The sequence below is a fragment of the Zingiber officinale genome, chromosome 6A, assembly GCF_018446385.1.
Source record: "Zingiber officinale cultivar Zhangliang chromosome 6A, Zo_v1.1, whole genome shotgun sequence".
NCBI lineage: Eukaryota > Viridiplantae > Streptophyta > Magnoliopsida > Zingiberales > Zingiberaceae > Zingiber > Zingiber officinale.
The window spans coordinates 13752131-13777237 of record NC_055997.1 but is presented as its reverse complement, the minus strand read 5'-3'; the positions used below and the strand labels follow the sequence as shown (position 1 = coordinate 13777237).

General features: G+C 37.0%; 2 protein-coding genes across 3 annotated transcripts; both read right to left on the bottom strand.

Annotated features, from left to right (window-relative positions):
• Nucleotides 1–8018: 8018 nt before the first annotated feature.
• LOC121995875 (probable galacturonosyltransferase 9) lies at nt 8019–13942 on the bottom strand. 2 transcript variants are annotated; one of them, XR_006115930.1, is made up of 3 exons: nt 12516–13942; nt 8667–8773; nt 8435–8576 (listed from the first exon to the last, which is right to left on the bottom strand). XR_006115930.1 is itself a non-coding variant. In XM_042549645.1 (2 exons), exons 1-2 carry the CDS (start codon nt 13779–13781, stop codon nt 8298–8300), a joined length of 1545 nt encoding a protein of 514 aa, XP_042405579.1. In that variant the 5' UTR covers nt 13782–13941; the 3' UTR covers nt 8019–8297. The 2 variants fall into 2 exon arrangements, 1 of the variants encoding a protein (XP_042405579.1); XM_042549645.1 differs by lacking the exon at nt 8667–8773 and having other exon boundaries at nt 8019–8576; nt 12516–13941.
• A 3321-nt stretch (nt 13943–17263) lies between these two features.
• On the bottom strand, nt 17264–23794 carry LOC121995874 (cullin-3B-like). Its single transcript, XM_042549644.1, has 2 exons — nt 23392–23794; nt 17264–19471 (listed from the first exon to the last, which is right to left on the bottom strand). Exons 1-2 carry the CDS (start codon nt 23550–23552, stop codon nt 17434–17436), a joined length of 2199 nt encoding a protein of 732 aa, XP_042405578.1. The 5' UTR covers nt 23553–23794; the 3' UTR covers nt 17264–17433.
• Nucleotides 23795–25107: the final 1313 nt, after the last annotated feature.

Below are 25107 nucleotides of genomic sequence, written 5' to 3'. Positions count from 1 at the left end.
AAAAGGGCAACTTAGGATTAATTTTGATTTAGTAATTAATTAAGAATACTTAAATGGATAATCTAGGTATATAATTTATGCTAAAGTGACATGTTTTGTTTGCACTTCATATGCCATGACATCATATTTTACATTCATATTTATTATAAAAAATAAAAACATAAATATATCATGTCATGTCATATATACATCATATAGTTATAGTAAGTTTTCTTTTGAAAATTATTCATTTTGATGTATGTCATAATTATTTTCATGCATTATTTTAAGTTCCTTGTATAAGAACCATGGCATTATCAATAAGTGACATCGTACGTGGATGATCAATTTTAAAATGCCTAGATAGGTATGCATGATCTCTTAGTTTAGGGAAAACCAATATGTATATCTCACAAAGATCATAAGTTAACTTGTATGTGTTTTAGTGCACATTAGATACAAGTGAAATGTCAAAATGATAAACATAGCTCAAGATGTTGATTTAGTGTGTCTTTTTGAGTTTTAGTATCATCCAAATGCATAGGTATGTGTTATCCAATCATTGGGAAAGCTAATATACAAGTCATGTGCATTTAGCCCAAAAAATATAGTTGAAAATTGATTTTGAAAATTATTTCAAATTACTTTTGGAAAACTTTGGTGAAGGCTATCTTTTGATAGACATCATCACTACTTAGTTAGACACAAACTAGAAAGGAACTTTGAAGTTTTCAATGGTTTCAAGTTTTGTGTCAATCTTTGAAAATAAGATGTATTTTCTTATAAAACTATTTTTTCATAATAGTATATATCTTAAATAATGTCTATATGAATTTTCAGGATTTTTAGAATTTTGTAAAATTATTGGGGCATTTTTTAGTTTTGGCTGAAACTTGATTTCAAAAAATTAGAAACTCAATCGATCAATTGATCGATTGGGGATGTTCAATCGATCGATCGATCGATTTAATTACGGAATCGATCAGTGGATCGGTTGAACTCTACGTGGATCGATTAGTTGATCGATTCAAGTGCTTTTTCCAGGACAGCCTTACTAAATCGATCAATTGATTGATTGAAAAAGCTTATTTTTGGCTAAAATGGTCAGATTTCAGTCCATTAAGCCACGATTAGTCATGTTAATCATCCCTAACCTTAATAAATTCTTTTGTGAATATTTAAGGGTAGTTTTCTTGATGAAAGCAAGAAAGGAATGGTCCAAGAAGACTAACTTAAAGTTTAGGATGATGTTTGCATTCAATATTGACTCTTGAGCCTCAAAACTTCAAATTTTGGGTTTCCTAAAGTCTTAGGAACTCCAAGTCATTATTGGTGAAATGATAAAATTTTAGAGCATGTTTTGTGGGGGAGCTACTCTTTAAAAATATGAATTCATTTTTCACAAAACCATGAAAGGTTATAAACCTTCGTTATCGTGAATTGGTGGCCCATGCAGGTTGAGCATTGAAAAACAATGGAAGATTGAATATCTTCATTATGGTGTGTGAATGCTCTAGGATGAGCATTTGAGGTATAATGAAAGACATGGGACCTTTATTGCGGTGTTATGAACAATGAGTGAGGTTGTTGAACAACGTGTGGATAACTCTTCAAGGGGCGAGTTTTTGATGTGTGTCAAAGGGGGAGAATGTAGGGTTCAAGTTAGGCCTTCATTACCTAAAAAGGGAGAGTTTGCCCTATGGGAAAGGGAGAGGATGAAGGAAACCCTCATTCTTGCTTTGGCATGAAGAAGAAGTTGATGCTATGGGATTAGCCTAACTTAAACGTATTGTCAAACATCAAAAAGGAGAAGATTGCTAGTGCAATTTTCCTAGGTCAAGGTTGACCAGGTTAACTAAGCTTGAATTGGCTCGAGCTTAAGTCTTAATGTTTGAGTTTTGATATTTGACAATAGATGGAGATTACAGGTGCAATCATTTATTTGGGGAGATTGTTGGAGCAATTCTCCTCTGATCAATATTTGACTAGTTTGATGTAAAAAAGAATCAAGTAGGTCAAGGTTGACTAGATACTTGATTGAGAAGTCCTAACTGAAAATTAGGTAAGGGCAAGTCCAACGGGGAGGTTGGCAGATGATGAAAATCTAAGTATGTCGGTGTTGATCGAACACTTAGTATGGAAAGTCCTAGTGAGTGAAGCTAGGCAGTTGGAAAGTCCTAGTGAGTGAAGCTAGGCAGTTGGAAAGTTCTAGTGAGTGAAGCCAGGCAGATGGAACATCCTGGTGAGTGAAGTCAGGTGAAAGACCTAGTGAGTGAAGCTAAGCAAATGGGAAATTTTGGTGAGTGAATCTAGGTGAAAGACCTAGTGAGTGAAGCTAGGCAGTAGGAAAATCTTGGTGAGTGAAGCCAGGCGAAGTCTTGATGAGTGAAGTCAAGCATGTGGAAATACAGGTGGGTCTGAGGTGACCAGACACCTAGTGTTTGAAAGTCCAAGTGTGTCATGGAGGACCAGACACTTGGCATGAGACGGTAAGCCCAAGTGGTTCAAGATTAACTGGACACTTGACACGGTTAAAAAAGTCCAAGTGGGTCAAAGGATTGACCAGACACTTGGTAACGAAGTGCCAGCAGGTCAAAGTTGACCAGATGCTAGTCATGAGTGAATCCCAACAGATCATGGTAGACCGGATGTTGGATTTGAGATGAGTTAGTCAAGTAAGGGTTGATCAATCGATCAACTGATCGATTGAACCAGAGCCCAATCGATCAGTTGATCGATTGGGAGAGCTTCACAAGAAAGGACAACTTAATCGATAATCGATCAATTATGGCTACACCAATCGAACAGCTGATCGATTGGAGGCTACTCGCGCGAAGAGCACAGTGTGCTCTCTAATCGATCAGCTGATCGATTGGGATACTCCAATCTATCAGTCGATCAATTGGGGCTTGTTTTCTCGTGAGATTACGAGGCAGCCTGAATCGATCGGTCAATCGATTCAGGGTTTATCTACAAGAACATAGAGGCACTCTGAATCGATCAATCGATCGATCAAAGTCTCCCCAATCGATTGGTTAATCGATTGGGATATGACCATTACGCAAGATGCATTTGGATGGCTAGGATCACTGCGATCTGACGTGGCAATCGATTGGGAGCAGACCTAATCGAATAGGAGCCCTAGAAACACAAATATAAAGGCGACAGCGAGTTCAAATGGCATAGGTCTTTTTACTCCGATTCTCTCCGGCTCTTCACACTCATCACCACCGCCAGATCTTGAAGCGTTCTTGGGACAAGTATTGCTGCACTTCCAAGAGTCAAGAGATATCCTCAAGCTACATAAGATCAAGCAAGAGGAGGTTTTCTTTTATATTTCTATATGTACTTCTTGCTTTGAGCTGTATCTTATTGTGTGAGTGTTGTACGAGGTTTCTCCGCCTTCGGTTGTTCCGAGGAGTTATTTTCTTAGTGGAGGGTGTGCTCGGTGTGTGGATCCGTGGATTAGTCACCTCTTCTTGAAGTGGATTCAAAGTAAATCTACGTATTAGCATTGGAGAGCTTGACTATGATTCTATCCGCTGCAAACCAACATCTACGAAGAAAGCAAACGAACGAGACGAACTATTCGCCTCCCCCCTCCTCTAGCTCCGAAGTGACCCAACGGATCAAAGAATTTTTGCATTTGTTGCTCAACTACTGCCCTGGCCCGATCATCCATTGATCGCTCAAACTGCTCTACTACAAACTTGACCCAATCATCTATCCCTCGATCAAACTGCTCTACTGCATACCTAATCCGATCATCTATCAACGCCTCTACTATTGTAACCCAATCTCTCAATACTTGATTTTCTAGGCTTAACTCTTACATTTTAGTGGATGAGGGACTAGGTTGACCCTAAGAGTCATCTCATGATCATATGCAACCCGTGCATGAGTGTCAAGGCCGTAGAGAGCATTCTTTTTTACTTCCACCAACAACATCATAATATATCATTTATAACTTCATCTGATAAATCTATATGTCCCTCCCTCTACAATAGGCTAAGACGTTTGTGCAACTCGACCAAGCATATCATCATGTTAAAAAAATTAAAATTATTAATATCTAATAAACAATTAACAAAGCTAATCATTTTTAAATTTGGGTGGTAAAAATATTTATATGTTTATATCTATGACTTTTGATTTAAAGTCCAATTCGCAAAATTCACCTCCTAATTCCATGAGTAAAGTAGATTAATTTTGGCTCCTAAATTAACTACCGCAATTCAATTCTAGTCTTTACACGATAGCATTAGATACAACATTTAAACATAAATACAATTAGTCTCTCTTTAAATCATAAATTAGGCCTAAACTTTAAAACATAAATATAATAATCGCTAGATCCTCAATGCATTCGAATACCATTACTCTTAAATTAGTGACATTAATTAATTTTGGTTCCTAATTTAGGACCAAATTTAAATTCGACCCTAAAATAGGGATCAAAAATTATTTTAGTCCTTAATTTAATGACCGAATTTAAATACAGTCACTAAATTAGGGACCAAGGACCGAAATTATTTCTCGATTCCTAATTTAGGGATTGAATTCAGATCTTTAATTACAGTGATTAATTTAGGATAGAATTTAATTTGGTTTGAATTAATTATGATCACTAAAATTAAGACCGAATTTAATTCAGTCGACTAATTTAGGAACGAATTTAATTCGGTCTCTATTTCTATTACTGTTTGAATATTTTCTTGTAGTGAAAATGCATGAATTTATGGCAACCGAGCTCCGGATAACCTGAACTGGAGTGGTCTTCTACAGAATTTTTTCAGTCTCGGCTCAAATGGTTGGTAGCATTCGCGGACCTTGCGCTTTACTGCTTCCAAATTTGATTGAAGCGATCCTTCCTGATCATTGCAAAGGTTCATCAGGTTAATGCTCTGTGAATGTTAGTCTGTCGCCTTGATGGCCGGCTTGGTTTGATCTTGCCGTTTTCTGAGACTGAGTACAATTCCAGGTTTCTTGCCTCTTCGTCTCTGCTTTTTCTTCTACGACAGCAAAAGCAACAGCAACAACGGCTCTCAGCGGTTCCTCTTCTGTGGAGCGAGGAGTCCGGGCAGCGAATAAAGCTCTATAGCTCTTGGCGGGGTTGCCACGCTCAGAACTACTCTCCTCTATCGCTTTGACATTGATGTCTTTGACGGCATTGCGATGGCCCTCGTCGGCCTTCTCAATGTGGGGAATCACGGTGAAAGCATCTTTACAATTCTCCGGCCGCCCGGAAGACCTTCCATGTCAGTGATTTGGACGATGAGACGGCCATCGGTTGCGTCCAGGGGCGTAGCTACATAGGGCCAAGGGGGTGCGGCCGCCCCCCTGAGATTTAGGGAAAAAATTAATACAATGAAATTATTTAAAAATAATTTAATTATAAATTCTAAAAATATCAAGATTTTTTTTACAAATTGTTCAATTAAAATAAATAAGAGAACCCAAACCTTTTTTTTCTTCTCTCAGCCAACCTTTTTCTTTCTCTCAATATTTTTTTCTCTCCCATTGCTTGTACTTTTTCCCCTCTCCCTTCCCGTATTTTCTTCTTCCTCCTAATCCTCTTTCCTTTTTTCACTCCCGTGGTCGTCTTCCTCTTATAATCCCCTTATTATTCTTTCCCTTTCCCTAATCCTAATTTTACCCTCAAAATCCTCCACCGCACATTGATGTCATTGTCGTCCATGTTGTTATTGCCGAACGCCGCTATCACTAACACTGATATCGTTTGCTGCCAGCGTTGTCATCGTCGCTTCGTCGATACTCCACAGCAAACGCTTTTTGATTAAGGTAAAGTTTTCTTGCTTTATTTCTTTTGATTAAGAATTTAAGTGTTGGAAAAACATATAATGTTAATTTTTCATATATTTATATTTTTGTTTGCTAGTCAAGCATTGTTTGATTTGTTATATGAAGGTGATTAATTTCATTGGCGAGCCTTCAAAAATTTGATCAATTAAATCATATCATTTATTGCAACTCATCATATAATTCACTACAAGAAAACTCACAATTAGCGATAAAATTTAATTTCCTTTCCGTTGCTATTTTAGTGATTGAATTAAGTTTCCATCATTAATTAATTTTCTAATTAAGATTTTTATTCTCAATTTTTCTTCCCAACGCCCTAAAATCTTCCTCTCTTATCGACCACCTCTCCAATCTCTAGCACATTCCTCTCCTCTCCTCTTCGATCTTTAGCACCAGTATGCATCGTCTCATCGGTATGCTCGATCCTCTCCCTTTCCCTCTCCTCTCTTAGCGATAGCTTGGCAGCGGTGTCACAGGGAGAGATCTCGCTTTGGCCGCGACCTCGCTGTGAGGTTTTGCCTGGGCTACGACCTTGCAGCGAGGTGGCGAGATCAGGCATGACCTCAACAGCGTGCCATGGTTAGCTTGAATTCGTCCCCCCTGATTGTAAATTCTGGCTACGCCGCTGGTTGCGTCAATGAGGGAAGACAAGAATGGGTTGTAAATGAACCAAGCGTTCGTGAACAAATTTGATGTTCGGCTTAGTAAGAGTTTATTTATGTTTGTTCAGTATACATAAGATTAATTAAACAAACAAATTTGAACACTTTGTTAAGCTAAATAAATAAACTTGAACACATATATATTCAGCTCGTTAACGTTCATGGACAATGTTCGTGAACAATGTTCACGAAGCATATTTATTAATAAAACTCTTTTCAATATGTTAAATAAACAATAAAATAAATAAATAAATTTAAATTATCAAGCTCAATAATCAATCTAACAACTAAAAATTTTAAACAATCAAACAAGTTTGAATTGAGAGCTTGATAATATTTAAACGAATCAAACTCAAGTCAAACTTGAATTGAGAGTTTGATAATATCTAAACGAACCAAGCTTAAATTCAAGCTTATATAAAAATAAATCCAGTCAAATTTGAACATTCATTTTAAAAGCTCATTTTAAGTTTAACTTGATTACCTTATCAAATAAACTTGAATATCTCAAAATTCAACTCGATTCGGCACGTGTACCGCCCTAGATAGGAAGGGGGAAAAAACAAGCGCGCACAGGCTGTATATTTTTATAAAAATCAGCCATTTTCTTGATTGTTTTTTTCTTTTGCATGCGCCTACCTCATATTAATTGCGAGATATTCTTTACATAAAGTTCAAAAAAAAATAATAGCATTAGCCTTTAAAATAATGTCATATTAAGGCGAGATTAGTGAGGAAGCAAATCAGAAGTTTTTCTACGAGTTTTATTCTTCTCTCTTTTTGTCAATTTATATTTATTTTTAAAAAAAATATAGATTTTCTTCACCTCCGATAAATGAAATTTATTAGTGAATTTTTAAAAATGATTCACCTAATAAATTAATAGATAGCCTTGTAGAAGAAACAAAACTCTAAACCATATAAAATTATAATATTAGCTTTGTTTTACTTTTTTTATTATTTATATTTTATTTCCGTGACAAACTAATTTACATGACCAATCAAATTCATACCAAAACACTTTTAAACTACTAATGTTTATGTTTTTCAGAAAAAGTATTTTTTTAAAATTACCATCCTATAGATTTGACATAATATAAAGAATAACTTAAATCTCTTTGTTTTTTTTTATGGAGCTCAACCATGTTATAATTTGGCAATGAAAATGTTAATCCCACATACGAGTTTTTTATGTTTAATATATTACCGTAAATATTTATAAAATTATATTAAAATGTATATTTAAATAAATATTTTTAAAAAAAACTTCATACTTAAAAATTTAATCTGTTGATGAATATTAATGAAAGAGCTCATTAGTGTTCAACCTTATTTGTTTTAATTTTTTATAAATAAATAAATATAAAGGAGCTCTTATCAAATTAAAACTAAGATTTCTTTAACATTCAAATCAACGTTTTCCAGCCAAAAGGTTAACCGCATGTATTATTCTCGCAGTTTACTTCCACGAAAAAAAAAATTATACAAATATACAATGCTGACCTCGTTATCCAGAAAATATGAATCAGCAAGTTATTCTGGCACGAGCAATTCTTCACTGTAAGAAACCAATTTATACAAACAGACTCGTTAGTGAACAAAGCCTTTTACAGCAGCATGATGATGATGATGATGATGATAATACAAACATGTTGCCTTTTGGCACAAGTGGTTACTCATAATTGAGGTTATACATATCAATGGCAATAGAAAATATACATCTACAAAGTGGAAGAGACAAAAAGAAAAGAAAAGAAAACATTGATAAATGCTATAATAACTTGCACCTTTCTGAGTACTAACTCTAAATCAGTTCTCCGAATCATCTTTTGATTAAAGGCCAAAGTTGCAAAGTTGGAGAAAATCCATTTCACTGTCGACATACTTTGTCCAGAGATGCTTGTATTGGTTTAGGGCCACATCTAGCCATGGTTTCATGTTACCATCGAAATGAACGACTGCTGCATTCTGAATCTCGTCGAGACTTATGCTAGGGTTATAACCGAGACCTAGAACATGCCATGTCTTATCCAGTGGTTTTGTGGTAGTGTAGAAGGTGGCTAGTCCTGCTGGAAGAACTGATGCTTGATCCCAAAGAGTTCCATCCTCGTTCTGTCATTGTGAGCATTAATACAAATTCTAAATCAGGTATTCATTCGAAACATATGTTGAAATGGGCTTATAGTTCAAAGGATGGTTTACTGGGTGGAAACTGATAAGAGGGAGAGGAAAAGAGACACAAGATTTCATATGCTCCATCATGAATCAAATAATCTTTGTGCCACTTGCTGCTCCCTACTACTATCTTTCTGCCCAAGTAAATTCAGTCTAAGAATTCAATTCGGATAATAAATGCATAAACTACCTGGGCAATAATCTAGAGGAACAATATTGCCATACAGTTTCTGTAAACAAACAAAACAAAAAAGAACAAAATATACGTTTGTTGTTAACTGAAAAAATCACAGAAAAGGAATTCTTCGCTAACTAAAAATAGACTTGTCAAAATTAACATAGTTTTCCCTGTGATCATAAAAGATAGTTGTAGTCGTCTTACTATGACTTTACATCTTATGTCTTGAAACATGGAAAATAAAAGAGCATGGAAACAGCATGTGACAACCATGGTGAGTCAATTTGAATAGGAAAAATCATTATATCCCACAACTCATTCTAGAGGTCATACGTGTGGTTTTAGGTTCACAATTCAAATAGAAACGTATCAAAAATACTGCCAATAGGATCATCTCTGTAGAAGCACAAGGAAGCGCAATCCAACTTAGGATGTTCAGGCACTTAGCCAAAGAGTGTTGGTGCAAAGAGCACCAAAATCGAACCTATGTTTTGACGTTCACAAAGGTTCAGAGTTAAAACATGTTGTGATCGAATGGATTGATCAAGTGTGCAGGTAGCTCAATCCGGAAAGTCCTAGCAGGTGGACTGGATACTAGGTAGTGAAAGTCTCGACAAATCAAGGACACCAGGCAAGAAGTCCAGATGGATTAGTGAACTGGACATCTAGCAACATAGACTCGATGGGGTAAGCAAGGACCTGATATCGAGTCACGAAAAAGTCCTAGCAAGTCAATGATTAGATGCTAAGCAGAGGAAGCCCAAACAAGTCTGGAGGACCAAATGTTTAGCAGATAAGGTGAGGTAAGCTCCTCGAGTGGAATGGTTTTTCTGAAAAGAAGAATGGTAAGGATGAATCATCATTATAAGGGCAACCTTAGATGTTGATCACTTGATCTGACTGAAGAAACCAACAGGTATTTCTAAGTCGGGATCAAACAATCTTAACTGTCTAAATAACTCATGTATATTATATGTTATCTAACTTTGTTTTGTAGGTCTGTGCTAATTTTGTTTTGCAAAAAAAACAAAGACCCGGGTGACTGAAGGGTTAGGGCGACCGAACATAGTGGTTCGATTAACCGATCTAGGCAGACAGGCACATATAAGATCGAGATTCAGTAAATAAGGAAACTAACTGATTAGGAGGATCAGCCGACCGAACCAATATGTAAAATAAACAGATATGATTGGATCACGCAGTAAAGGAAACCCTTGGGGTCCAGTTGCCTGAACAGGTTCAGTCGACCACAAACCTGGATTTTGTGGGATCCATCAGATCATATCGGAGCAAGCATGGAAAGGAGTGTGACCAGTTGCCTGATAGAGATTCAGTCGATTGAACGTTTTCCCGTCGACTAGATGAAGACTATAAAAGAAGCGTCAAGGTCCGAGATTTAGTATCAATCCTCTCATTCAAAGCTTCAAATTTGTGATTCTTCTTTACGATCAAACGACATCCATAAGTGCTTCATTGACAACCAACAACCTACGCCAAATTGCTATTACTAAGTTGTTGATAAATTTATTTTTGCATATTTTCATTTGTAGAGAGTAACAAGTTGTCCTATTCTCTATACCATCTGTACGAGGCTTTCTCCACCTCCAAGAGATTCTCGGAAGGAGAAGATTAGTTGGTTGGCTGGTCGGAACGGTTCAAGGGATCGTGGGCTTTGGAGTAGTAATCGTTGGACTACGAACCAAGTAACCGACTGTGTATGTATGTTTTTTGTTTTCCATTGCAACTTTGATTTGGTTTTAGGAAAAGAAAAGAAAAGTTTTAAACGCGCGAGATTCATCACCCCCCTGTCTCTTTCAATCCAACAATGAGTCCCGTGATACAAGGACAGCTAGGACTTCACTACTTATGACAACCCTGTGGGATAAAATGGAGTAGGTGGATCTCATTGCTCTCTTATGACTCCTTAGTCCAACATTGCCAGGGTGAGGGACCAACTGGATATCAGGTTGAAGCCTAAGAAAGTCCAATCAAACCTCCCAAATGGCATTGAACTTAGCTGGAGAGTCATTGATACTCAAGCATGACCAAGAATCATATTAAGCTCTAAAAGGTGCTATCTATTTATCAAAGTTCAACAAAAGATTTGAAAATTTTAACCTTAGCACCTGGAAGCATGGGAACAGACAGACTGAACATCCAATTTCAAGCATTCCGTCAGTGTGTTAGGCATGTTAAGCAATATGATGCAAGTTAAAAGGTGAAACAAACTTACAAAATATTCTTGATCTTCTCCATTTTACTATGCCTTCTTCATTGTCCACACATGCTTCTTCTACTTCCTCTTCCCTAATCCAATCTGTTTCTCCTCCTCCTCTTCTCTTTTTTTCCTCACACTCTTCCTCTTTACAGTTATTGTTGGTTGAGAAGAATAAGAGATTAGGATGACAGAAAAACCTTAGGAAAGAAGAAATTAGTTGACGGAGGAGGATGTGGGAGTAGGGGGTTTATCTTTATATCAGTCCAAGTAAATAAGAGGGAATATACCATTTTAGTTCTTTCTTTCCCTGCGGTTATCTGTCTCTTCATCATCATATGTCTCCCTATTTTCTTATCTTGCTTAGAAGGCCTGAAAGTCTAATCTAATATCACTCTAACTTCTACCATGGCAACGAAGAAACATGTCATCAATCTCACATAGGAACCTATTAGCAATGTAACTACCATGGATATAATATCCCATTATGTGGATAAAACATCACCAAGTGCCAAGCAATCACTTTCTATGAATTAATTGAGAAGAACGAGCTGTCAGATGATAAAAAGTTGGCAACAAAGTTTGATTACCAAGTGCCAAGCAAGCCTATGTATGAAGAATGAGGGTTGGATAACAATCTCCAGGTGATGCAAGCCACACTACACATTTCAAGAATGGAGAGTGAGTATGAGAAGGGATGCTCTGAAAGATGTAGAGGCCACCTAGAACATAAGTGTCATAATGCTAGAGATAGCCAAACCACTTATGTTGCACATGTGAGGAGTTGCGGTGCTAGTGTTCAATTTTGGTAGAGCAACATTAATTCTCAAATAAGAAACTCATCCCAAACTTGAGAGATTTGAAACTTCTTCAACCATCTCATTATCAATTTGTTGAATCCACCTTAATCCAATAGTCAGCCTTCATGCTAACAAACAAGTACACATCAAGTGGTACACACTCCAAGGATAAGAGAAGAACTCATATTCTTATTGGAAAAGTGATGTCAAGGTGGTCCAACTGCCACCTTGAATGTTGTACATTATCTAAAATCATAAAGAAGGTGTTGAACCTTAAATGTTGTAGAAGTAGAGAAAGACAAACAAAGATTTAATCATTCAAGGAGCTGGGAGTTGTGCAAAGTCAACTGATGTGTGATAATTAGATAAGATGGACAAGAATAAACGCCGTGCAATTTCTAATTTATTGCAAAAAAAAAAAAAAATCATGTTCCAGGAAGTAAATTGGTGTTTCATATGATGTATGAATTGCTAAGATAAGTACATAAGTGAACAATCAGAAACAGAATACGATAAATAATATCTAAGTTTAATCTCAGCTATCATAGGAAGGAAAAAAGCTATATAGTGCATCAGAGCCACACGCAGAAAAAAGGGTTCTAATAGGAGCAAAAAGAAGGAACCAAATTCAAATAAAAATAGTATGAAGCTGCGCAGAAACACTCAAAGGAAGGAATTCTCACCAGGATCTGGTACTCGTGGAATTGCTCAGTACATTTCTCCCTTCTCCAGGCATCAAGGTCGAAGACGTTAACTCCGTAGGCCCAAGCACACGCCCGCGAGCTGAACCGGTTCTGAACTAGAGGATTGGAGAAGTTCAAGTACCTGTTATACCTCTTGAAACCCCCGAAGCACGTTTCCACAGCGCCGTTCACCATCCCATCCAGATCGACGCTCCAGAGGCCTGCCAGATCCTTCTGCACCACCACATCATCCTCCAGGAGAACGATCCGCCTCAGCTTAGGGAACATTTGTGGCAGGTAGAACCTAAGGTAATGGAGCACCGACAGGTCCCGCCGCCCACCCTCCAGCATCCTCACAACCGGCGAATAGGAGGCGTTCAAGAACCTAAACTCGGCGACAGACCTCACCTCCACCTTGGCACCGCCAGTCGGCGGCCGGCGAACGAACCAGACCTGCATAGCGGCCAGGTACATGGGGTCGGTGAGGACGTGGAAAACGTGCTTCCAGGGCTCCCTCGCATTCTTGATGGCGGAGTTGACCACCACAGAGACGGCGATGACATTGTCAGAGAAGATGGCGTAGTGGTAGAGTTCGGGATCGGCCAGGGCGGCCGCAGCAGCGTGGCGGTATGTCTCGGGATGGGCGATCCTCTCCTCCATGAGGCGCATGGCGAGGCAGTGGAGGCTCTTGGGCGTGGATCCCGCGGCGATAGAACCAGCGAGGGCTCCGAGCTTCTTGGCGCGGTGGAGCTGCTCGCGGACGGCAAAAATGGTATCGCGAAGCTTCTGGATCTTGATCTGGGTATCGAATGCCTCCTTGGACTCGGCAACGAGCTGGCGAGCGAACTTGACGCGGTCCTTGGCCTCTTTCTCGATGGCGCGCAGGGCGTCCTCATCGTCGAAGACGGTGCCTTCGAGTCGGAGGGAGAGGTCAGAGAGGGAATCGGTGAGGCCCTCGAAGACGCGGAGCTGGCGCGAGGAGTCGAGTTTGAGGCGGCGGGCGTAGGCGGCGTAGGCAGTGACGAGGACGGAGTGGTCGGCGGCCTGGCGGTAGATCAGGTCGACGCGGGCTCGGAGGGGGTCGGAGGCGAGGAATCGACCGCGGAGGGCGGAGGTGGGCGAATAGCGGGAGGGGGGTGAAGGGGAGGAGAGGAAGGCGGAGAGGGCGGCAAGGAAGAGGAGGGTGAAGAGGGCGGAGGCAAAGACCTTGTAGGAGAAGAAGGAGCGGAAGCTGGCGGAGGGGCGAGCGGGGCGGATTCCGGCCATGCCCGAAGTGGCTAGCGATGGGCGATGGGCGATGGGCGATGGAATCGACCAGATCTGTCGAATAGGTGACACACTTCGAGGTGGTTTCTACGCGATAACTTTGGACACCGACAGAAACAGATTCAGAAGTGCGGATGAGTGCAATCCTAACTAACAGCATTTTAATTGAATCTTATCGCAACATACCTTTAAAAGATAAAGAAAACTGTCCATGTGTCAATATAAAATAATAATAATAATATAAATACTTTACAAAATAATGTTATTATTTTTATTAAAAAATATTGAGTAATCTTTTTAATTTGTATTATTCATTTATATAATATATTAGTGGAAATAAAATAACAGTTATAATGCATGTAATGTTGATTTTAGGAAAAAAAATCAAACCAAATTATTCATTTTAATTTTTTATAAAAAAATGTCCCACCCCATAATTCAAGTGCATAAAATTATCCAACTACCCTCAGTAATATTCAATATTAGTTCTATTATTATCTTTCTCCTAAACTCTGAATCAGTCATACACGTTAAAAAAAACTATAATTGTTATACATATTATTATAGTAATTACGATTTTATAAGTATTAAAATACATATTGTGAATGTTAGATAAACAAGTCGAATATTTTATAATAGTTATAGTTTGGTACCTACTATAATACGAATGTTTTTAATAGGTTAAGCATTTGTTATAATAGTTATGAAATCATAATTACTACAACATATATAGTAGTACCTGACCAACTTAGGATTTAGATGGAAAATAATAATATGAATAGTATTGGAGGAGAAATAGATAAATATACATGATTGAATAGTGGGATAGAGCACCTTTTAATAAAAAAAAAAATTAAAGTGGGACTACCATGCTTTTACTGAATCGCGTATGGTAGTTTATAAATGACCAAATTATGTATCCACTTCCATTTTTGCCTTTGCTACTACTTCCAGTCGAGTCAAAAAAATTTTTAGTCAGTTTTGATCAATTCATGTTTAAAAAATTATTGCTCTCAATATATTGGGTAAAATTGATATTTGATAGTATGTTTATAATCAAAAGAACTAGACGAACATATAAGAATTAATTTAATGTCATTCCTAGATCTCCAAGTCTATCAGTCAATTTCAACCAAAATCGTCTGATGGACCTAGAGACCTCGGAATGACATGAAATTAATTTCTTTGTGTTCATCTAGTTCTCCTGATTGTAAAAATACTATCAAACATCATTTGACTCAATATATTAAGAGCAGTGAATTTTTAAACATGAATATGTCCAAAAAATTAATTTATATTCAAAAAATCACTACTCTTAATATATTGGGTTAAATTGATATGTGAGGGCATGAATATAATCATAAGAACTAGATAAACTCATAGGACCTGGTTCACATCATTCCAAGCTCTCTAGGTTCATCAACTAATTTTGGCTGAAACTCTATAGGTTCATTCAGCTAAAATCGAATGATGGACTTAGAGTACCTGGAATGACGTGAAACTAAGTCCTATGAGTTTGTCTTGTTCTTATTATTATATCCATGCCCCAAAATATCAATTTTACTCAATATATTAAGAGTGGTAATTTTTTAAACATAAATTAATTTTTCGGACACATTCATATTTAAAAAATTACTGCTCTTAATATATTGGGTTAAATTGATACTTGATAGTATTTTTACAAACAAGAAAATTAGAGGAACACAAAAGAACTGATTTCAAGTCATTCCAAGGTATTTAGGTCTATCAGCTAGTTTCGACTGAAATTGGCCAAAATTGACTAATAGACCTAGAGATCTCGAAATGACATGAAATTAATTCTTATATGCTCATCTTATTCTCCTTATTGTACAAATGCACTCAAACATCAATTTACCCAATATAGTGAGAACAATAATTTTTTTGAACACAAATTAGATTTTTGAGATACATTCGTATTCAAAAAATTACTATTCTCATATATTAGGTTAAATTGATGTTTGAGTGGATAAATATAATCATAAGAACTAGATAAACTCATATGACATAGTTTCACGTCATTCCAAGCACTCTAGGTCCATCAACCGATTTTGGCTGAGTGAACCTAAAGAGTTTTAGCAAAAATGGATTGATGGATATAGAGTGTCCGGTATGACGTGAAACTAGATTATATGAGTTAGTCTAGTTCTTATGATTATATTCATGCACTCAACCATTAATTTAACCCAATATATTGAGAGTAGTATTTTTTTGAACACGAATTAGTTTTTCAGACACATTTGTGTTAAAAAAATCAATACTCTCAATATATTGGGTCAAATTGATAAAATATTTTTATAATCAAGAGAATTAGAAGAACATATAATTTCATGTCATTTTAAGTTCTCTAGGTCCATCAGTCGATTTTGACCGAAATCGGGTGATGGACCTAGAGATCTCGGAATGACATAAAATTAATTTCTATTTATTTGTTTAGTTATCTTGCTTATTAAAATGCTATCAAAAATTAATTTGACATAATATATTAAGAACAGTTATTTTTTGAACACGAATCAACCAAAATCGACTAAAAAAAATCGATTGGACTAATAGAAAATTGACTCGATTGGAAACAATAGCAGGGGCAAAAATAGAAATGAGTATCTAATTTGGTCATTTATAAACTACATAAAAAATTGTATGAAAAAAAAACACCCCTTTGCCCACTAAAAAATTGTATACTTTATATAGAATTTCAAAATTGAAATTTATGAATAATTAATTTGCGTATGCATCATAAAATGAGTAATTAATCATTAAAAAGACCATTAAAATTTATCTTTATGCATATATATTCATTACAAAATATAATTTCTTTGCATTATATCCACAAAAACATCATGCCTATGATGACTAACCATCTCCTTGCAGCAAAAGATGATTCGTTCACTTCTAGCATCTCGCCAACTCATTTCCAAGCTAACATAGAAAAAAACAAATCATGAATGACTATTAGAACTTGGACAATTAATAAAGGGGAGGACAAACACTCGGCTAGTAATCATTGATAACTACTAACCTTAGACAATTGATAAAATGGAGGACAGACACCCAATTACTAGCCAAAATTTTACCTCAAATCTTATTACGACAATACTATAATGCGCTAGTCAATTGTCTGTCCACTAACCATCTCCATTAGTGTGGAGCAAATAACTGCCCTTAGGGAAAAACTTTTCTCACCCCCTAATCGCTTGACAATTAGCTATAAAATAGAGGCAAAACTTTTCTCACCCCTTAATCACTTGACAATTAGCTATAAATACATCCTATGATTTATTTCTGTTCAAATAACTTAAAAACTTAAAAACGGACTCTCAGGAATATCGGACGTGAGTAATCAAATTTTACTACAATAATGAAGCAAATAACGCCTAAGAGAGTTTGTTGAGAGCTGACGTAAAAAATACTCAACTTTGTGGTCCAAAACAAATGGAGATTATGATCGTTAGGGAAAAGATAACTAGAAAGAACAGAAATCAAAAGCTTTGCAGTAGATCAGACAAATGAAATTACATAAACCTATAACAGAGTATTGACATGCGTTCATGAGGCACCATCGACAGGAATTTTGATACTGAATAAAATCGAACGCAGTAGCAAGATGTGAATTGCCGAGAAGCCCTTGCGGCATTTAAGCAAGATAGCGGTACAGTTTCCTGTCTGCTTTATCCCTTTCTAAGAACTCTCGCTCGATGAGAGACTCGATTCTTTTCTTTATCACAACTGGGTTTGGCAGGAATCGAGATTGCAGTTGTGATGTGACTTCAGTTACTATGGTATTATGATCTAACACCCTTCTGGATTTCATAATCCTCACGATTGCAGCTTCGATCTGAGGTTTTCGGTCTTCTTCGACTCTTTGACGTGTCTCCTGCTTCTCAGGCTCTGACTCCTTTTGTGCTGCCACGGTACCTATCTTTACCTTGATGAACTTGCTTGTGAACTTGTCATTGAAGTAGAAAGCATCATCTTCAGCTATGTCTTTGCTCATCGGTTCCTTGCGAAGGACATTCTTACCTTTGACACAGGCGAGAGATTGAAGACAGCGCTTCAGATCCGATGCTGGGATTTCTGTGGCCTGCTCAATTTCTTTGTATGACAACCGCTCCGCAGAATTGAACAACATGAGAATACACATTTGGTAGGTTGAAACATTCAGCTCGTGCTTCTGGCCCTTGCCAAATGTTGCTTTAATGTCCGCTGTGCCCATATTTGTTTGCCAAGTCAATCTCCTTCCAGTATGAGTTCCAAGATAATATGTTCGAAACTTCTCGCATATGCCAATAATTTCAGGTGGAAGATTGCAGGGTGGACTAGGCTGTGTTGGCCATGAACCAGTCGTGAGAACTTGCACGGCGAGGGTAGGGCCATCTCCAATCTCAGCATGTTGACTTGCATAGAACCCTTGCAAAGTATCCACAGATGTCTTCATGTCGGTAAACATGCCTTCCAATTTTGAAGTAAACTGATATCCACATTCTGTCTTGAGCTTAACAATCATACTTCTTTCCACATCATCAGAGACAGTTTTTCCAGAAAGAAGCCTCTTTGCCAAATGTTGTTTGTAGTACTTCTCAAATACGTCCTTCTCCTGCAAATAGCGGAACAACATCATCACTTTGTCCAACACAACCTCCACATCCTCTTCAGTTACGCCTTTCAGTCCTTTACGAAGCTTATCGTCAACATAAAGGGAAATGAACTCAGGGGACCGGTTGTTCAGGTTAATGAAGTATTCGAATGACGAGTTCAAAGCATTTTGGAAGGTTTTGTCATTGTTAAATGATTTACTGATGATCATATCATATTTATCCTTCTCATCCAACAGATGTTGAACAAAGTCCACCGGATCTTTTAATTTTTCAGGGTCACTAACTAACTGCCTTCCAGTTTCTCGTAGGTGGGCAGTCATTACATCTCTAATTGTTGAAAGCCCATCAGTGACACGACGAAATAAACTGTACATCCTTGCCAAATCTTCATACTTGTCATCTACAAGCATATTCACAAGACCAGAATTCTCCATGTGAACCAGTCTCTGCATGTGGTTGGCAATCATCTCCCCCTCTACTACACTAGTTATTTTCACTTCACTTGCACTGTCTAGGTAGTGGGAGACCCTTTCGGTTTCTTCGCTGAGTCGTTTCTCAGCTTTCCTCAGGTACTCACCACAATCACAGCACTCTATAAGTTGCTGGGACTCGCCACTGTAAAAACTAGCAGAAACTTCTAAAAATGGCTTCTCAAAATCTTCTTGGTACACAGGTCCAAGGTCCATCAACATTTTTGTTATATTCCTCATAAGTCCTCGGTTAATTACCTCACCTTTTCTCTCCCTGTGTATAAGGTCAAGGAGTGTATCCAGTAACCTGGACTGAATTTTACTGGAATGAATGATGTTATCTCTCCATAGATTCAACCCAAGATCATGAACAGGTGTCCTGCCGCTAGAGGGTACAAATGTCCTATCCATGTACATCATTATGTCACGGATCATCTGCAATGCCTTGTTGTGCTCTCCCCATTTTCTGTCGAGCTCCTCTAGAAATAAACTTCCCTGAGCATCTTCGATTGATTTTGCAATTTCCTTTAGGTGCCCTGTCATAGTGGTTACAAGTCCAGAGTAAAGTTTTTCTCCGTACTTGTGGAGCACCATATTGTAAGCATTCCTGAAGTCAAGTTACCAAAAACTTGATATGAGAGAAATAAAATAAAAGATTTGTCCCCTCAAATTCTCTTGAAGGGAATTTACACCATGTCATAACAAAATGTCAAAGGAAATAGTAGAACTGCCAAAATCAATTGATCGTGTAGTAATATTTAGCACACACAGAGTCCTTTTGATGAACTAAAATCAATATATTCATGATGGAGTAAAGATTTAATTTGGACTGGAAGCTAAAGGATTGAGTGTAAGGCAACCCCAAATAAGTGGGACAAAACATGGCTTGATGATGATATGATATAAAGGATGAGCCTAGCTTTAAAAGCCATGCTTTCCATGCCAATCTGACATGATTGTTATTAGTCTAAGCATTTTCCATGTTGATAACCAACTAAAGGTGGAGTTATAATTTAAGTTGGATTTACATATCAAGGGTGAGTGTAGATTTAATAGTTATATGTTAGTCATGCTTCCATTTCAATTGAGCATGTGCTTCATATAATTCATATGAATAAAAGCACAAAGGGAGACACATAAAGATAATCAAATGGACATAATTCTAGAGAAGCCAATGACCACCTTATTTATACTGATGAACATTTGTAAAGAACTTGGACAAGTTAAGAAATAAGAAATGGAACATTTTCATTTGACATTTTGGCTCAGGATATTAAAAAATGATATGAAAAGTTAAAAAATAAAATGTAAAATAATATGAAACGAAGTAAGCTAAATCATGTAACAAAATATAGAATTTATTGCCCTTCAATTGATGATATTGCAAACTCTAATATAATATTACTGAGCTGATCGCATAAGGCACTACAAACTCAGACATGCCTATATAATGCCAATAACACCAAGCCATAATTTCATAACCATGGTCTCAAGGTTTTAAAAATATATATCTAAATGGCATGCATCATATAGTGCATATGTAAAATGCATTCAGTATTAAATATTATAGAAATGTCTATACTGATTTCTAAAATATTTACCACTTGCAAGACGACAGTTTAAATTAATACTTACAAGTACAGTTTTAAATATTTTCTTTCTTCAGTAAAATTAATTATATTTCAATGTTTTTTAGGTGAAATGACTTAACAAGTTGTTGGGCAAAATGTGTCCTTTTATTGCAGAAGCTTAGCTACTACTTGTTTAGAGCTATACCTCAATTCTAACATTCAAATCATTCATATAGCTTTAATTCTGTTTATTCGAGGTTACTGTGGGATTTTGAATAACAATACTAACATAGCCTTGTTCTTTGGATGCCTTATGATTTGATTGTGTTGGGATCAATTAGATAGATTAGGGTGGTAAACAAGTTAGGTTTTGTGGTGTTCAGGTTTGTTTGATAAAGTAACCAAGCCGAGCCAAACCGATCCTAAAATGAACCAAGCTTTTGAATGATTGTTCAAGCTTGGCTTGGCTTGGTTTCTTTTTTATAAGCTTGAGTTTGATTCAAGCTTGGTTTGATTTTTTTAGATATTATCGAACTCTCAATTCAAACTTGTTTAATTGTTTGAAACTTTTACATTTTAAGTTTATTTGGTTGGTTATTGAGCTTGATAATACAAACTTATTTGTTCATTTTGAAACTTTTTTTATTTATTTAATAGGTTAATAGGAGTTTTATTGATAAACATGGTTCACAAATATTATTCACGAATGTTATTCACAAACACTGTTCACGAACATAATAAGCTGACACATATGTGTTCAAACATAAACAAGCTCTTACCAAGCCGAACACCAAACTTGTTCACGAACATTCGGTTCATTTACAGCCAGATAGATCATGCAATGAAAAGGAAATTATCATTCCATATTTATGGTCTCATGTATAAAGTTCCAAGTATATTACCCACAACATGTAGAAGTTTGACTAGTCAGGCATCTATTTACATGTTAATATACCCAATTATCACAAGCTACAGGCCTTGTAAGTACCATTTTGAAATGTTTAGTGTTGGATAAGTTAAGTGGTTATGTGGGTTTCACTTTCAGAGTGATTAGCTGATGCCTGGACTGTCTATAAACATAACATAATTTCATTGATAGCTAAAAATACAAGTTAAAGCTGTCTTCACCTATTGTCACTAAAAGATGAAGGAAATTAAAAAAGGAGAGAATGTGAGGAATTTTACAGAAGATCCAGAACTCTCTTGTTTTCCAATGGGTTCTCACGGTCCCTGTGCATATAAAAGTATTGTGGACAGTTTATATCCAGAAGTGACCGAAAATAAACAACTATTTAGTAAACACAATTTGCACATTGTTTGGTGGTATCCATTAGTGACTTTGCATTTTCGGTATGCACGTATCATTGTTTATAAGATGGTAACGAGTGCTGATTTTTAAATTTCTGATAAGCTAAACCTCAAATTGACCAAATTATGTTGTTCTAAACCATGGTAAATCTTGAAACAAAAAAAAATCCAATCAATAAATTTCCCCGATTCACTCATATAGGCCCACAGAAATAAGATGACTATACAGATGTGTCCACAGTAATGAACTTTGAACATCATCATTATGTCGATGAAAAAAAGATTTTAATAGAACTTGTGTATGTTTCTGTTTCAACAGTTATACCCTTTCTGATGTTTTAAGAAGATATTGTCTCTAACATCAACAATAGTGGCACCCATACAGTCCATAGTGAGATATACAGGCACACCATTGTTTGTTTGCAAGACATTCAACCGATTTTGTATGAAAATCCACTTCTCTTGTTTCATGCATTTACCCCTCAGATTATATGCAACTTATTTAGCAATCTAATACTACTTACCAATGTTATGACTTATGACATCCCATAATCAGCAGTAAACATAGTCAAAAATCACTGTGAGTTAACAAAAACTGAATAATGGTCTAAAATGATCAAAACAGAGAAAATGTTAATGATTTAATGTGCCTACATATGACAGTACAGACTATATAGAATAAAGAGAGGACTGACAATGATGAGTAAACAAAAAGGACCAAATGCAAGAACAAGGCCTACTGACCAGAAGAAAAAAAATATATACATCAATTAATTAAAATTAAGCAAAGTTAATTTTGGTCCTAGTTTATGTTAATTAAGAACCAAGAGACAACAAAATAGAATCCAATTTAAGTATATTAAAAAGGAAAAATATGTGTTACACTTTCTCTATTAAAAAGAATCAACCTGATTTAAGTCTGATCTAGACACAGAAATACAAATAAATCATACACTGATTTTAATAGAATTAGGCTTTCTCTAATAAAATGATTCAACCTCACTCAGATCTAGACAGTGTCACAGAATAAATCATACACTGAAATCAGCTAGAAGTGGTAATAACTAACATGCAAAAACATGTAATATGAAACAGAGACAGGAGAATAAAAAAATCAATGTCTAAGCCGAAGAATCCCAGGTACTTGCTGCAGCAAATAAAAAGCTTAAATTGAGTATTGTAGATACCAATTTCACTCATTTTCAGGAAAATCTTAAAGCCTACTACCCAACAGCTAGCTTAATTGATTAAGGCTGTCCCATTGATACAATATCACTGACAATCAAGGAAGGCCAAGAGTATTCACCAGGCAAAGTGAATACAATCATGAGAAAAATGGCCGCTTACCAATACTCTTAAATGGATAATATTCAACTCACTGTGTACTCATCAGCAAATGTTATGAATTCGCTACTCACTTTCATGGCGATGGTATGCGTACAGTGACAATAAACCAGTGTTATAGAACCATCTGAGAGCTTCAAGTTTCCCAGATACTAGAGTAATACCTAGCTCGGGTTTCAATTTAAAACAAAAAATCTCATTCAGGCGGAAAAAAAAAGAGTATATATATCTATATAATAATTAACGAAATGGATGAGAAGACCGATGGCGGCAATGAATCAAAAAAGCAAGGAGATCGCTGAACCTGTACAGTTCCTCGAAGCTGAGTCCGCTTGCGTTGTGGTTGTAAATCTCGTGGATGGCATGCTCCAACACCTTCCATGTCCGTTCAGCGTACTTGGGATCGATCTCCACCCGGTGCTTGAACGCTTCGATCTTGAAGGTCCGCCTCTTCTGAGCGCTCATCCTCGCCGCGGTGGTTTGCCGTGAGTTGCCGCCCCCTTTTCCTCGAATTTATTGATGGAGACCGCCTCCGGTGGCCCTCGATCAAGCCTAGGCCTTGACAGAGGTCAATCGGTTGCCTGCCGCCGGGAGGAAACGCGCGCTGCAGGGATCGGAGGCTAGGGTTTGAAGAAAAGGGAGGGAGGGCGACGAGAGGAGGAAGAGAGAAGTGGGGAGGCGAGAAAGAAATGGGGCGAAGAATCAAGTAAATTTCTGCGTTTAGGTTTTTTATATAAATGTAATTTATCTTTCTTTATTTTACTAATGGACCCTTCTCCCAGGGGCGTACCCAAGATTTAAATTATTTAGGGTTGATCATTGACATTGGTGTTTCGGTGACGATAGTTGTGGCCGAGTCGTGATGACAAGGCAAAGTCGACATAGCTTGTAGTAAGAAGTACAGCGATGACAAAACTATCAATGGAGATAGTAATGAATGTGACGCTGTGGTGGTCAGAGAGGAAGGTAGCGACAGCAGGACTTGGGGTCACAGCTGCGGCTGCAGTAATATCCCACAAATATAATACGCTAATAGAGAAAAGGTTTGCCGCAGTTGTGCTAGTCAAGTTGTGGCTAAACGCCTGCAAGGAGGGACAAAGAAGACGATGGTGTCGGTTGCTCATGCAGCAGATAGAGCAGTATGCGTAAGGAGATGAAGCAACAAATAAGGGAAAATTTAGGTTTAATTAAAATTTTTGATAATTCAATAGAAAGAAATAAGGACTTAAATAAAATTACTATGGATAATATAGGCTAAAATAAAATGACGATAAGACTGAAATAAAATTATAATTATAATTTTTTCAAAATGGATAGGGCTAAAGCCCACCCTAGCCCAAGGGCGGCTTGCCCCCGGCTTTCTCCCTCCCTCCTTCCTTCACCTTCCTTTCCTTGTGCAATGTTCTAAATGATCATCGAGGAGGCCACCTAAATGGGAACCCGACGTCAACTACATCATCTTTACTTGATGTGATACTTTATACGTTAACCCATCTCCTTTTATCATCGCCGAACCACCATCGTCATCACTATTATCATCGTTATTGGTACAATTTTCCTAAATTAAGATTGACCAGTTTGACTAAATTTAAATTTGCTCAAACTTAAGTCTTGATGTATGACAATATATATTATAAGTACAATTGTCTATCTGGGGAGATTGGTCAAGATTGACCAATGTGACGTGAAGAAGAGTCAAGTAGGTTAAGGTTGACCAGATACTTGATTGAGAAGTCCTAACTGGAGGTTATGCAAGGGCAAGACTAATGGGAAAGTTGACAAAAAAAGAAAATCCAAACGAGGCAATGTTGGTCGGACACTTAGTGTGAAAAGTCCTAGTGAGTGAAGTTAAACAGATGAAAAGTCCTGGTGAGTGGAGTCAGACAGTTGGAAAATCCTTGTGAGTGGAGTCAAGTAAAAAACCCTAGTGAGTTAAGCTAGGCATAAGAGAAGTCCTGGTGAGTGAAGCCGAGCAGTGGAAATCTAGGTGAGTCAATGTTTGACCGGATACCTGGTGATA

Bases quoted from the DNA above. Each gene is read 5' to 3' on its own strand.
- LOC121995875 (XM_042549645.1), bottom strand. From the start codon at position 13,781: ATGGCCGGAATCCGCCCCGCTCGCCCCTCCGCCAGCTTCCGCTCCTTC. The intron at 8,577-12,515 runs GTGAGAATTCCT...TCACAATGACAG, and splicing joins TCCACGAGTACCAGATCCTG to AACGAGGATGGAACTCTTTG.
- LOC121995874 (XM_042549644.1), bottom strand. From the start codon at position 23,552: ATGAGCGCTCAGAAGAGGCGGACCTTCAAGATCGAAGCGTTCAAGCAC. The intron at 19,472-23,391 runs GTTCAGCGATCT...ACTTGACTTCAG, and splicing joins AGCTTCGAGGAACTGTACAG to GAATGCTTACAATATGGTGC.